The 12,416-nt window shown below is 58.5% G+C and overlaps 1 protein-coding gene across 5 annotated transcripts; it reads left to right on the top strand.

Annotated features, from left to right (window-relative positions):
* Positions 1 to 44: 44 nt before the first annotated feature.
* ZNF319 (zinc finger protein 319) lies at positions 45 to 10,878 on the top strand. Of its 5 annotated transcripts, none has more exons than XM_082711201.1 (4): positions 45 to 495; positions 1,790 to 1,909; positions 3,176 to 3,273; positions 3,427 to 10,878. In XM_082711201.1, exon 4 carries the CDS (start codon positions 3,428 to 3,430, stop codon positions 5,204 to 5,206), a length of 1,779 nt encoding a protein of 592 aa, XP_082567327.1. In that variant the 5' UTR covers positions 45 to 495; positions 1,790 to 1,909; positions 3,176 to 3,273; position 3,427; the 3' UTR covers positions 5,207 to 10,878. The 5 variants fall into 5 exon arrangements, with proteins under 5 accessions (XP_082567327.1, XP_082567324.1, XP_082567325.1 ...); XM_082711199.1 differs by having other exon boundaries at positions 48 to 993; XM_082711198.1 differs by having other exon boundaries at positions 46 to 312; positions 3,176 to 10,878.
* Positions 10,879 to 12,416: the final 1,538 nt, after the last annotated feature.

Consider the following 12,416-nt stretch of genomic DNA (forward strand, 5'->3'; position numbering starts at 1 on the left):
AGGGGAAGCACCGCCTCGGGGCGGGGCCTGGAGGGGCGGGGCCCCACACGACTCCGGCGGGACTCTACCACTCGGACCACGCCGCTTGCCAGCTCGCAGCGCCTTGACGGCTACCTGGAGCCTCCCGGAACCCCACACCTAGCCTCTGTGTGCCCATTTCACAGATCGCTCTGGGCCCTGACCTCTCTGTTCGCTCCTCTGTCAGCAGCCATCCGCGACCAGACTTCCTTGCCGCGGACGGTCGCTGGATCAGCGGTCAGCGCCCTAGACCCAGCGGAGATCACTGCCCTCGAGGCCCAGACGGGATCAGAGGTCCGGGACACCCCTCCTCAAGCCGGTCCAGGGTCCGAGCTTCGGGGGCGCGTCTCCTAAGAGCAAGCTGAGCAGTCAGAGGCGGGTTAGTTCCAGAAGATCGGAGGGTCTAGGAGACCCCTCCTCTCAAGAGCGGGCGTCGGGCCGCGGGTCCGGCGCGCCTCCTCCCCTAAGGCCGAGCAGGTTGGTGGGAAGCGGGGCGCCCTCCCTGGGTCAGCTGAGGCGTGCAGGCCAGGCAACTGGAGAGCCACCCCGCACGCCCCACTGTGCGACCCGGCCCGGCCGCGGGGTCCCCGGCAGGGGGCGGCCTCGCTCCGTGCCGCCCGCTCCTCCTGCAGCCGCCGCCGCCCCGGCTGCCGCTCCTCCCCCGGCCCCGCCTCCCTGGCCCCCGCGCCGCCCGCCTGTCCGCCGGTCTCTGCAAGGCCGTCGGTCCGTCCGCCCGCCCTCCCGGCGCTCCTCCGCCCTGGCCCCGCTATTCCGGCCACGCACGTCGCTTCCTCGGTTCCGGCCGCCGCTAGCCCGTTCCCCGCCCCCAGGCCGGCCGCCGCCGCTACTCGAGGCCGGGGATTGGCAGTGCGCGTAGGCCGCGCCGCCGCCGCTGGAGCCGGAATAAAGGGGCGGCCGAGAGAGCAGCCGGTCGCCACTCGCCCCGCGCCTGACCCCGCGGGCGGCCTGGAGCAGGTGAGCGGCGGGGCGCTCGGGGCTGCGTCTGGGGGTCACTCCCGCGCCCGTCGCACCCCTTCCCCAGCCGGCCCGCCTGCCACCACCACCTCCCCCTCTCCACCTCCGGCCCGACCCGGCGGCCTCCTGAGCTCTGGGGCCGCCCAGGCCAGCCAGGGCGCGTAGCTCCTAACCGGGCCCAACCTGCGGCCCTGGGGCCTTCTTCGGGCCCAATCGCCTGCGGGGCCGGTTCCTCTGGCCCGTAGCGGCCTGGCCATTCCTGGTGAGGGCTGACAGGAGGCAGCCCAGCTGGGCCGGCTGGCATTGCCGGCGGGGAGGTGATCGCCTTTCATTCGGTTTCCCAGGGAGGAGGAAGGGCTGGCGTGGGGCGCAGGTGGGGGCCTCCCTTTGCCTCCCTCATCCTAGTCTCTCCTCTTTGCGGCACGATCAGAAAGGCCTCCGGGCTGCACCCCTGGAAAGGGCAGGGGTGGGCAGCTGCACTGGGGGCCCGGGATCCGGAACCCTGGTTCTGGCAGCCATTCATGCGGGAGGGGGAAAAAACATCATCTGGGTTGGCACATCCGGACCTAGACTGAGCTCAGGGTAGCCCCTCTTCCCTCTTTCCTGGGGAGGCTTCCTACCTTCTTGCTCATGCAACCTGCTGCGTCCACCCTGAGTGGGGCTCCTTTCCTTCTTTCCTTCCTGGAAGATGCTGTGGGTGACAGTTTTTGGTCTGACTCTTGGGTTTCTTGGGCAGAACAGTTAGAGGCAGGGCTGGCCTGTGAAGGCATCCCCCTTTTCCTCTTTTTTCCTTCAGGAGAAAACTTAGAAACTTTTCGATGTTTGAGGCAGAGAAGCTGGAAACCTGAAAGTCGGTTGCATGTAATTCTAAAAGTTCCTCCCTCTCGCTGTCATTACCTTCTGCTGCCACAAAGTGGTGAGTTAGAGATTTGCCTGGGATGGGTGGTCTTTACCTTCCATTGATTACCCAAAATGTTAGAGACTTGGAGCCAGGGAAGGCAGTCGTCTCTGGAAAGGTTGTTTTTTCCAGGTTGTCCTGGGAAGAGGAGAAATGCTCTGTGTTTAGCATGCTTCTTTCCACATTGCCAAGGGAAACTTCTGATTGATTGCCTACTTTTTCCTGCAGGCCTGGCAACTGTGATTTGGAGGATTTAGGAGTTTGGGGTGCTCTGGGAGCTAACTATAGCAGGGATGTTCTGCTGTGGAGACCTCTAGGCTGGGTGGGTCTATGGACCAATCATTGTTACATTGGCTCAGGTCTCCGCAAGGCCATCCTAACAGTTGTTGGACAAAGAATGGGCACATGGTCAGTGGTCAGGATGGAGGGCCTGGGGGATAGTTGAGAGGGATGTGGGTCAGCCCCTCACAAAATAAGTTTTTTTTTTAAATTTATTTTTTAAAGTTTTTTTAATCTATTTGACACAGAGAGAGAGAGAGAGACAGTGAGAGGGAATGCAAGCAGGGAGAGGGGGAGAGGGAAAAAGCAGGTCTCCTGCTGAACAGGGAGCCCGATGTGGGGCTCTATCCCAGGACCCTGGGATCACGACCTGAGCCACCTGGGCACCCCACAAAATAAGTTTTTTGAGATGGTCCTCAGTTTCTCTAGTTGTTTTAGATATTGGCTGCCTGAGGCCATTTGCCATTGGGGCTTCGGGTCTAGAAGGCCTGGTTCTCCGTCCCAGCTGGCTATTACCCTGAGCAGGGAAGTCCTGGGCAGCCAGGGGAAAGGAGTTGGAAGGCCTCAGGGTGTCCTCCACCAGTGCCTCTCTGCTTTTATCTAATAACACATTGGGCTTCCAAGTAAGAATTTTATTTGCAAAAAAAATTAAGTTGCTGAAATTGGTTTGGACGTCATGGCCCTCCCTCTTCCTTTGGAGCATGAGCAGAATTTATGACTTCTTGGTATTAGGGGCAGATCATCCCAGACCCTTATCTGTGAGACAGCCGACTAAAGAGGGCTGGCTGGAGGCTGGGGAGGCAGGAAGATCTCTTTGCTGGAGGGGCTGAGCCCTCAGCAAACTTCTTTGGTCCTGTGTGAAGAGAGTGGATCTTCCAGCCCCAAACTCTGCCCTCTTCCCTGATGTGTCCACAGTGTTGGCAAGTGCGGGCAGAATGGGGAGAGGGGTCCAGGGACCAGCTGTGTATCTCTCTGTGAAGCTCACGGTTTTTCTCTTCCCTCCAGAACCAGTCATCAGGGAAGGCAGAGCCCCTCCGGCCTCGAGGGCACCCTGCTTCGGAGAGCCACGCTAGCCTGTAGGCAGAGCCTTGTGGTGCGCCTAGGTATTAACCTTGGGCTGTCTGACCAGTCCCTCTTCTGTGCCTTGTCTGAGGTTTTGGTCCATACCTGATCCTGGGCAGCTTCTCCCTGGGCTGGATCGCCTTAAGCGGGAAACTGAAGCCATTACTCTCCAAACCCTGTTTCATCTTCCCAAGTATGTCGGAGAGCTGGCAGCAGCCCCCGCAGACGCAGCCGCAGCAGCCACAGCCACCACAGCCTCAGCACCACGCAGAGCCCCCACCGGCCCTGGCTGAGCACACCCTGCCCCCGGGCTCGGCTGAGAACCCCCTGGGCTGTGCGGTCTACGGCATCCTCCTGCAGCCAGATCCAGGCCTCCAGCCCCCGCAGCACGCGCCCCTGCAGGCGGCCAGCGAGCCGGGCCCCAAGTGTGGCGTGTGTGGCCACGACCTGGCGCACCTGTCCAGCCCGCACGAGCACCAGTGTCTGGCGGGCCACGATCGCTCCTTCCAGTGCACGCAGTGTCTCAAGATCTTCCACCAGGCCACGGACCTGCTGGAACACCAGTGTGTGCAGGCCGAACAGAAGCCTTTCGTCTGCGGTGTCTGCAAGATGGGATTCTCACTGCTGACGTCACTGGCGCAGCACCACAGCGCGCACAGCGGCACCAGCGGCCTGGTGAAGTGTTCTATCTGCGAGAAGACCTACAAGCCGGCGGAGGCTGCAGAACCCGCGGCCGCCGCCGCCGCCACCCCCCTACCCCCAGCCCCCGCGCCGCCGCCGCCACCGCCGCCGCCCGCTGTGGCCCCTGGCGAGCAGGCGGACAAGCCCTACAGCTGCCCCATCTGCCAGAAGCCCTTCAAGCACCTGTCGGAGCTGTCGCGGCACGAGCGCATCCACACAGGCGAGAAGCCGTACAAGTGCACGCTGTGTGACAAGAGCTTCAGCCAGTCGTCGCACCTGGTACACCACAAGCGCACGCACAGCTCAGAGCGGCCGTACAAGTGCGCCGTGTGCGAGAAGACCTTCAAGCACCGCTCGCATCTGGTGCGCCACATGTACGCGCACTCGGGCGAGCACCACTTGTTCCGCTGCAACGTGTGTGAGCTGCACTTTAAGGAGTCCTCGGAGCTGCTGCAGCACCCTTGCACGCCGAGCGGGGAGCGGCCGTTCCGCTGCGGCGAGTGCCAGAAGGCCTTCAAGCGGCCGTCGGACCTACGGCAGCACGAGCGCACGCACAGCGCAGAGCGGCCCTTCAAGTGTGACCTGTGCCCCATGGGCTTCAAGCAGCAGTACGCGCTCATGCGCCACCGGCGCACGCACAAGGCCGAGGAGCCGTTCAAGTGTGGCCTGTGCGAGAAGGGCTTTGGGCAGCCCAGCCACCTGCTCTACCACCAGCATGTGCACACCCTTGAGACCCTCTTCAAGTGCCCCGTGTGCCAGAAGGGCTTCGACCAGTCGGCCGAGCTGCTGCGGCACAAGTGCCTGCCGGGCGCGGCCGAGCGGCCCTTTAAGTGCCCCGTGTGTAGCAAGGCCTACAAGCGCGCGTCCGCCCTGCAGAAGCACCAGCTGGCGCACTGCTCGGCTGCCGAGAAGCCGCTGCGCTGCACCCTGTGCGAGCGCCGCTTCTTCTCGTCCTCTGAGTTCGTGCAGCATCGCTGCGACCCGGCCCGCGAGAAGCCGCTCAAGTGCCCGGACTGCGAGAAGCGCTTCAAGTACGCGTCCGACCTGCAGCGGCACCGGCGGGTGCACACGGGTGAGAAGCCCTACAAGTGCCCCAACTGTGACAAGGCCTTCAAGCAGCGCGAGCATCTCAACAAGCACCAGGGGGTGCACGCCCGCGAGCAGCAGTTCAAGTGCGTGTGGTGTGGCGAGCGTTTCCTGGACGTGGCCCTGCTGCAGGAGCACAGCGCCCAGCACAGTGCTGCCGCAGCGGCTGCGGAGGGCGCCTACCAGGTGGCTGCCTGCCTGCCCTGAGTGCCACCCAAATGCGCGCCTCTGAGCGCCCCCAACGGCCCCTGCCCCGCACTCTACCCGCGGTGCCCTCCGCTGGAGGGTATGGGCAGAGGCTGGGTGGGGGTGCCCAGCACTCCTGGTACCGGCCTGGAGGTAGGGTGTGGGGAGCCAGATTGCTGTGGCTGGCCCTGATCCCACAAACCTCTTTCCCATTACAGGATTCCCTTACTTGAGAGCCATCAGCCTCCCTTATCTCTGGGGGCCTAGAACCAGGCTGGAAGTCAAGTGGACTGTCTCAATCCACCCCAGGGAGGGATTGGTGCCAGCCCCACCTCCCCAAACTTTTCAGCCTAATTAGAAACCAGATGGGGTAGGAAAGAGGATGGTCGTGGTCAGGCGTGGGAGAAGGGCTAGATCCTGTTTGTGGGCTGGATGTAGGGCAGCTGTCCTCCAAGTCCTGTTTGAGGGAGCAGGCGGCTTTGTGATATAGTCCTGGGGACCAGGAAGGGCGGACGGTGAGCCTGAGCCGCAGGCCTCTTCGTCTGCTCCAGCTAGGGACCGGTGTGGCCTCCCAGGGGAGGGCTGCACATCTGTGAGTGGGGCGGGCCTGGAGAGAATCAGCCCCTCCAGAAGGAAGGAGGCAGAGAAGTTGTCCTGTGACACACTCAGCCAGGGACAGTGCTGTCCACAGGGAGAGGAGGAAAGGCAGCTTTCGTACTGAGGGCTGCTCCTGCTATACAGAAAACACCCCTCCTACCTTTGCAGCATGGTACCAAGCTCTGGGGAGTTTGTTCTTGGCCTGACAGAACTACTGATGTGGAAGAAGGGGACTGTTAGACCACCTTGGTGCCTGGGAGGAAGCAGGGCCAAGCCCATGATCTTACCAGTGGACGGAAACAAGTGCCCTCCCCCTTGAATGTGTGAACCAAAGTGTCAAGGGCGGCCCCAAACAGCTTGCCCCAGCTCTGCTTCTGGGCTAAGACCAGGCCTGGGCAACCAGGGTGGGGGAAGTGCTCTCCTAGTGACTCCACAGTGCTCTCCTAGCCCCTGGGAATCCTCCCCATCAGTCTGGCTCCTGGCCTGGACCCCGGGGGTCTTTCGCTGCCAAGCCAAGGTGCCCAAGGCCAGAGATTCTCTCTGGGATCCTCCGTGGGTCCCTGTAGGTCTCTGCCTGCCCACGAGGGCTCATGGAGTTAGGGGTGCCCAGAGTAATAGGGAGCAGGCCAAGGAAGGGGTTGTTAAGGGAGCCAGTAGGTGCCTGGAGTTGACTGAGATTGCTGGCCAGCGGGGGTGGGGGCCCTCGGGAAGCCCAAAGGACCTTTATTATCAAAATGATTCTTCTGAACCCAGCTGTGCCCCTGCCTCGCCCTCTTCCAGCCCTCCCTGGGCATGGGTCTTGAAGACTTTAATCAGTGCTCGCACCAAGGGCCCAGAGGAGCAGGGAGGCCCGCCTTGTCTCGTTCTCACCTTGAGAAGGCTGAACAGCCCACATCCGCCTCCTCTCTGGGACTGGGCTCCCTTCCTGTGCCTGCAGAGAGGGGCTGGTCCTTCCCCTCGGTGCTGGCTCTCAGTCACAATGCCTCAAAAGACATGGAACCCAGGCCGACAACAGGCCCAACTGCTAATTTTTCCCTTTCCTTTTGCTTTCTAAAAGCAGTTGTTATACTGTTCATAACATTGTATAGTTTAATTTCATGTCATTTTGGATCTTCTATAAAAATGTGAAAATTTGGATTTTTAAAAAGAATGACTCCATTTTAGATAGCCCCTTTTGATGTTAATATATAGTGAGTCCAATGTATGCTTTAGAAGTAAAGACATTGACCATCACAGACCAAAGCACTGCTCATTCTGGTCATTCTTCCCCTGGGGAGTGATGGGGCATGGAGAGAGAGACAGAGGGGTACAGGAGCGGGCGGCCTCCCGCCCTGCTGGAGGTCTAACTGCGCCCCGGTGGAGGGAGCCAGGCTGGGAGGGATGGGCAGCTTGTGGATGGGGAGAAGCCGGGAGCCTGGCATGGCAAAGCCTGAATGGTGGCTCTGTCCCTGCGGGAAATCAGGGCTTGCTCAGTGCAGTGGTGGCCCCAGCCAGGAGCCCTGACCCAGAGGACTTCCTGCTCTGGCCCCACTCTCCCGTGGCCATCCATCTGCATGTCCAGCTAGCCGCCTCCCTTCTCCACCTTCCAACCCGCCTTTTTTCCGTCCCCTGCCCAGACCCCCAGTGGGCCAGCTGTGACTCAGGCTCCTTCCATTTCTCAAAGGCAGGGGTAGAGATGGCGGGAGAAACAGCCTACCCAGGCCAGGGGAGGGTGGTCAGCCCCTTACTCTGGAGGTGAGGGTAGGATAGAAAGTCAAGAGGATGAGGAGCTGCCCATGCCATGGGGGGCTTCAAAACTGGGTGCAGAAGGCTAGTGGAAAGGCCAAGGCAGTCCCTAGAGGTGACACACCCCACACTCCTCTACTCCCTCTGTGTGTGCCCATGCTTGGGAGGACTTCCCTTGAGGAGTCATGCGGTCCCTTCCTGCAGGTGTCCACTTGTCAGCCGGAGGACACCCAGCGCCCCTTGTGCCCAGCCAGGCTTCCATCCTGCCTTCCTTGCTAGCCGTGTGACCTTAGACAAAACCCACCTACCTTGAAGAGACTTCTGGAAAGCACCAGCATGTGCTTTATAGCTTCAGGTTGCCCTTCCTGAATGGATGATGGTCTTCTTTGTGTGCCTGGGGCAGGAGGAGCCCTGCTGGGGCGGGGCTGAGCTCACCAGGAGCCAACAGTGACTTTCTCCTGCTCTGTCTCCATCCTCTCTTCAAAGCTCCCACCTGGCCCTCAGCCCTGCTCTCCAGTCTGCGCCCAAACCAGGGCAGTGAATGGGGCCTAGGAGCCCGGGTGATCAGGTTCAAGTCCTAGCCTTTTGATAAAAAGCGACCCCAGGCACCTGTTATCTGCCCCTCTTGGGACCTCAGTTCCCCATCTGAAGCAGAGGTCTTCACCCTGATCTCTGAGGGTCCTTAGAGACCTGACACTCTGATTCTGGGAAGGTGACAGGATGAACCTGTGTCTCCTTTTCCTCTCCCTCCTTCTCCTGGCCTCCAGCCTTCGGTCTTCCTGTCTCCGCCTGGCTTCAGCTGTAAGCCACAGGAGTGGTGCGGACCGGCTTGAGCAGGTGTCCGCTGCAGCTGATCACCGCCCACCCACAGGCCCAGGAGCCCCCACAATGTCCTGCGTCCCACGGTGGATGTGAGTCTCCCTCTTGTAGAGCCGAGCATTTTCATGAGGGGACTTCAGACACGGTGATGCAGGGTGTAAACTAATACCACCTCCTTTGGTCTCTGGGCATCATGCACTTTGCCCTGACCACTGATAGCATAGGGAAAAGGTGGGACCCTGGGGTGAGCTTTGACATCAGGATGACCGCCGATGGGGTGGAGCAAGAGGGAGAGGTGGACAGAGACCTCCCACTTGGGAGTTTGCAACTCTAGGGTGAGGGCACAGTGAAATGGCTTATGTGGAGGGTAGGGCATAGGGTGGCCACTCAGGAGAGCAGAACAGTTGGAAGTCAGAGGCCAGAGGGGCTGCCCTAACTCTTCCCTCCAATGTCGGGGCTCTCCTAACCCCTAGCCTGACACCCCATTCATAACTCCTATCCCTCCACCTGCTGGTCAGAGCCTCCTACCATCTCCAGGAGATGGGCTGGGCAGACCTGAGTAGTCCCTTCTGGCTGACCAAAGCCACACATTGGTGATGAAGGAGGCCTGGAATTGTGGGGGCTGGCCTGGTAGGGAACAGACAGGGGATGGGTCAGCCCTGGGCTCTGAACCTTCCATGCCTGGGGCTCTAGTTCCAACCCACTCTTTGCAGCCCAGGAAGCCAGGCACAATGGCTGGCCCTGGTGCTGGGGCCCAGTGCTGGCTCCGGGTCCAACCAGGGGCTAGGAAAGCTCCTCACCAGCTGGCAGAGGGGGTGGCCAGCCCTCTGGTGGGCCCTCGACTCCCTGAGGGGTTAAAGCCACCAGACTCTATCTCCCCATCTGCGCAGAGGCCTCCTCAGACGCCTTTGTGAAGTTTTCTGTGCATCTCCAGTCCTCCATCCTGACCTCCCACCTTCCTGCCTCATTTCCCTCCTCCAGAGCAGGCCTCAGACAGGCCCATGGGCTGTTCCAGTCTTGGACATTGGCCCAGGGCCTCCTAGGCTGTGCCTGGCTGGGCTGTGATAAGTCCACATCCCATCCTCAAAGGGGGGTGTTTCTTTGTTCCTTGAAGGTCATGCCTCCAGGAAAAGCCATGGCCCTATTGATTGTCACAAATCTACAAAGATTCTAGGCCCGGGATGCCCAGTTCTCCTCAGGGTCCTGAGAAGGAGGTCAACAGGAGGAGTGGGAATAGGGGGCGCCCGCGGGGTCTCCCTCTTCCCTGTGTGTGCCTCCTCAACCTAGGTCTGCATTCCTGCCTTTTTCATCCCTGAGCTGCTGCTGCAGGGGCACACAGCTAAGACTTCAGAGAAGAGAGGTTTGAGGATTTCATGTATCAAAAGGTAGGGTCAGAAATGTCAAAGCTTCAGATTTTTAGCACAAAAGATTAAGCGTGAGCCCTCCCTGACCCTCCCCTCACCCCTGATCCATCCCCATTGCCAGCCCCAGGCCCTGGGTGAGGATGTGTTTTGTGTGTTACTTTGTCATGAACACAACTATTACTTTGTAGTAGTTGTTTCATTTAGCCCAGATCTGTGCGTGGTTCATAGGTGGCCCCAGGCCCCATTCTTGAGCCTCCCTGTTCACTTAGAGAGATAAAAGAAGCCTCCAAGTGCAGTATTTCCTTAGAGCCAACTGTGGGCCAGAGGCTAGGAGTTGTTCTATTGTATCGGGGAAGACTGGCGGCGAGAAGGGAGCACTTGAGAGAGGCCTGTCTTCTGAGAAATGGTGGGACTTGGGTAGGAAGAGATGGGGAAGGATTATTTCTGGTGGGAGGAAGGTTTTGAACAAAGGTGAGGAGGCAGGCAAGAGTCTGGGTGTTCAGAACAGCAAGGAGGCTGGTGGGGAGTTTGGTGTAGGGTAATGCATTGAGCCCCAGGGCCAGGGACATGGATTGGAGGCCTGGCCAGGAAAATCTGTGGGTGAGGCTTTGGAGGCTGGACTGTCCCCAAGGTAGTGGCCATAAGAAGTCTTTCTAAGGTGATCTATTTATGATGAGTAAGGAGTCCCCTGAGGTTGAAGGGACTTCGAGGCCAGGAGACAGTGACCCAGACTAGGTGGGAGTGGGGCTTCTTCCCATCTCTTGGCCTCTGGGTGGGATTATCAGATGTCCCTGCCTCCAGGAAGCCCCCTTGGGTTTTCCCCCCACTCTTGGCTTGTATTTCTCTCATAGCTAGAAGGCAGTGGAATGTGGTGGCTGCAAGCTCAGGGTCAGGTAGGCAGGCTTTGGTTCCCAGCTCTGCCAATCACCAGCAGTGTGACCTCGGGCCAGGCACTTAACCTCCCTGAGTCCATTTCATCACCCATAAACTGGGTCTAAAATTACCCACCTCATGGTGTCTGCAAAGTGTTTAATACATTGTCTTGCGGTTAAAAAATAGAAAGTGTTAGGGTGCCTGGCTGCCTCAGCCAGAAGAGCATGTGACTCTTGATATTGGTTGGGGTCCTGAGTTCGAGCCCTGTGTTGGGCATAGAGATTAATTAAAAATAAATAAATTAATTTTAAAAAGTATATCCTGAGTCAGGCTTGTTAATGCTCAACTACTCCGCATTTCCTTTATTCTTGGGCACTCATTTTTAGGTCTGTGGAATCAGGATTAAGTGTACAATTGGTGAGCAAGAACCTAATTCCATTGCTGGTGTGGGTTACCATTTATGGTGTCCTGGACCTGAGGAACATGGTCTAGGTGTGCCCACATTCTCACCTTCTGCTTTCCAGTTCAAATCAACTGGGCCTGCTTTCCTCCTCCTGGACGGGAAACATCTCCCAGGCAGGGATGGCATCTGGTCTGTGTCCTTCCTGCACCCAGCATGGGTCCGGGTAAGTCTCAAATGTCTGCAGGGCCAAACTCCCAGAGGGCCTTGCCCATTCATTTAGCATCAAGGAGGCAGGGCCAGGAAAAACCCCGCAGGCACCTGCTTCCATCTGGTACACTGAGGCATGCTCTCCACTGTCCCTAGTCCCACAAAGGCTAGGACTCTGGCATCCCTGCTGTGATGGGGGTCTTGGGCAAATCTATTTCTTCTCTGAGCTGTCATGTTGGAGGAGGCACTCAGGTTTGCAGAATGGGGCTCTGACATCCCCAAGAGGTTCTGCCAGGGGCTTCCCAAGGTTCAGGCCAGGGGGACTCCTCGCTGGGCTTGGAGGGGAGAGTTTCTTTCCTCATGAAATGGCAGGAGGAGGATGAGTACCTTCTTGAAAGGCCCCCAGGGAGGAAGGGGCTCTGTTGTTTACCACTCCCCGTGCTCCTGCTCCTCCCCATGCTCCCACTCTGTTGTCAGCAAATCCCGCACTTGAGAACAGAGGGACAGATGCCATGGTTCCTCACCTCAGTATGAGGAGAGTAACCATCACCTCCATCCTGAAAAGAAATTAAAATCAGCCTAGAGTCTGTAGGGCAGGCTCTGTCCACGTTATCAGACAATAATGACCCAGCTCATCTCCTTGTTTCTTACCCAAGTTTGAACAAAAGACTGCCCATTCTGGGAAATGATTTATTCCACGATATCGAGTGCAGACTGTATGGAACACTGGGTCAAGTGTTGGGACTTGCTTTGAGTCCTGAGTTCTGGATGTGGCTGAAGGGAACTCCTTCCTGATCTGGGCCTCGGTTTTCCTATCTGGGGTACAGGATAGCATTCCTTCTGGTCAATTTTTAGAGTAGTTGTGCGGGATGAGGCGTGGAGGAGAGAATGAGTCACATGGCAATGTGTTCTGACCAGTGTAGCATAGGGTCCAGAAATAAGAGGCTGGTATTATTCTTTAAATTCCTTCCACCTGAGACCCGGCTTGCATGTAGTAGGTGCTCAGTAATTTTTAGTGGAAGAAGATGGGGAGAATGTAAGGGTTCCTAACCTTTGTGGGCACTGACTCTCCCAAGAGTCAGATGAAAGCAAGGAGCCTCTCCATGGGAAAATGTATATGTGGGGAGACATGCAGTTTTGCTTGTGATTTCAGAAGGTTCAAGGATCCCTGAGGCCCCAGATTCTAGCAGCAGGGGTCTTTTCAAATAGTCTCAGAGTTTGGTAGTTATTTATCCAGATTGGG

This window comes from Mustela nivalis, assembly GCF_964662115.1.
Source record: "Mustela nivalis genome assembly, chromosome: 18".
Classification (NCBI taxonomy): Eukaryota; Metazoa; Chordata; class Mammalia; order Carnivora; family Mustelidae; genus Mustela; species Mustela nivalis.

What these genes read in the sequence shown, in the direction of transcription:
- ZNF319 (XM_082711201.1), top strand. Translation starts at nt 3,428, where the DNA reads ATGTCGGAGAGCTGGCAGCAGCCCCCGCAGACGCAGCCGCAGCAGCCA.